Source organism: Corvus brachyrhynchos, unplaced genomic scaffold, assembly GCF_000691975.1.
Source record: "Corvus brachyrhynchos isolate BGI_N302 unplaced genomic scaffold, ASM69197v1 scaffold490, whole genome shotgun sequence".
Classification (NCBI taxonomy): Eukaryota; Metazoa; Chordata; class Aves; order Passeriformes; family Corvidae; genus Corvus; species Corvus brachyrhynchos.
Genome location: NW_008235774.1, coordinates 1534536 through 1536111, shown reverse-complemented (window position 1 = coordinate 1536111; position 1576 = coordinate 1534536). Strand labels below are relative to the sequence as shown.

At 61.6% G+C, this 1576-nt stretch overlaps 1 protein-coding gene across 1 annotated transcript in view; it reads right to left on the bottom strand.

Moving 5' to 3' along the window:
• Window positions 1–1576, bottom strand: part of LOC103625677 (rac GTPase-activating protein 1) — a gene marked incomplete at its 5' end in the record, with an annotated part of 4762 nt that extends 3186 nt beyond the window's left edge. The window contains 4 exons of the mRNA XM_017727041.1: window positions 617–670; window positions 859–937; window positions 1149–1285; window positions 1370–1576. Coding sequence (XP_017582530.1) covers window positions 617–670; window positions 859–937; window positions 1149–1285; window positions 1370–1576 — 477 coding nt within the window. The remainder of the gene's footprint in view (window positions 1–616; window positions 671–858; window positions 938–1148; window positions 1286–1369) is intronic.

Here is a 1576-nt window from a genome sequence, read left to right as displayed (position 1 = left end):
AGATACTGTGAAGAGCAGGCAGAGCCCCCCCCCTCCCCAACTTTTCCCCACACCCCAGGGTACCCAAGCCAAGCGGCCTCAGCCCAATAAGAAGTCCCAGTCTCACCCTACACCCCAGCATTGCATGCCCCACATCAGGCATCATGGAGACCCAGGCTTCCCCACTGGGTCAGAGCCACCCCTGGGGCTGGGGGAAGCCAGGTCAGGCCTGCAATGCAGAGGTGCAAGCAGAGCAGGGTGCAGGATGCCCGCACATGGGGATGAATTATTGAGGAGCCCAGCTGGGCCACGCTGGAGCGTAATGGAGTTTCTATTGATCGTGGGAGGTTGGCCGAGAGACGATGCTCCCAGCCCAGCATCAATAAATTAAATTCCCTGCCAGGCTCCTTGCAGCGTCCTGTGCTGGGATGGAGAAGTATCTGGGTGTCCTCACCTTGTATAGCACAGGGCCAGCACCCCAGCCTGGGCTGCACACTGGGACCTGGGTGGGCAGAGGGACTCAAAGGGCACATTGCAGGAGTGTGATCAGAGCTGGGGGATCCTCACCCACACAGGTGCACAGACTCCACCTGAACACCAGCCCCCAAAACTGCTGCATCCCAGCATTTCCTCATACCTGCTTCTCCGTAACTTTGCGCTTCAGGGTCCGCACCACCGTCATATCAACATCCTGAAAGGCAGCAGGGAGTCCGGGGCTGCATCAGGCCAGGGGCATCCCCAAAATTAATCTCCAGCTCTGATAGCAGGCGTCCCCCCAGCCATGGATATACAAAGTGGCTGTGCCACTGCAGAAGTGGGGCAAAACCACCCCCTCACTGCTGGGGTGAACCCTGAGACTCACAGCAGAACACTTCTTACCACGTCATCTTCAGTGCGGTCATAGCTGATATCCGAGTGGGACAGGAGGGACTGGCACGACTCGTCCACTGCAGATGACCTGCAGAGTGAGCTCAGCTGGAGCAATTCCCCTCCAGCCAGCACCTATTCGTGCAGCTGCTCCTGGGAGCCCACAGCTGATGCCTCTGCAGAGCCCAAGCACCACCTTGCCCAGCCAGCCCCTCAAGCCCAGCAGTGCTGAGGGGGAGAGGGGCACAGCCGACCCCAGGGCTGCCCGAGGGGCTGCGGTGAGGACCACCATCCCTGCTCACCTCCTGACGGGTGCCAAGGCTGCCCCAAGGCGCCGGCCAGTCAGGGCACTGAGAACAGAGCACTGCTCCCTGCTCAGTGCCTCGTTGCCCCATGGCTCCCGCATCAGCAACTCAAGGACCAGCTGAAGTTTGCGCTCCTGCAAGTTAAACAGGGTGGTGGTGAGCGGGCTGAGGTCCCCGCAGCCAGCCCCGCAGGGCACCCCTGCGGCCAGCCCCCTCACCTGCTTTTCCAGCTCAGCCTCTGCCCGGTGCCGCTTCTTCATCTCCACCTCCACTTGGTTTCGGGCGTGCTTGAGCTTCACCTCTAGTGTTGCCCGCTCGGCCTCCACACGGGCCAGCTGCTCGCGGGCACGACGCATCCTGCTCTCCAGCCGGCAGCATCTCTGGCGCGTCGCCTCAAAGCACCGAGCGATCCGGGTGTAGTCTGG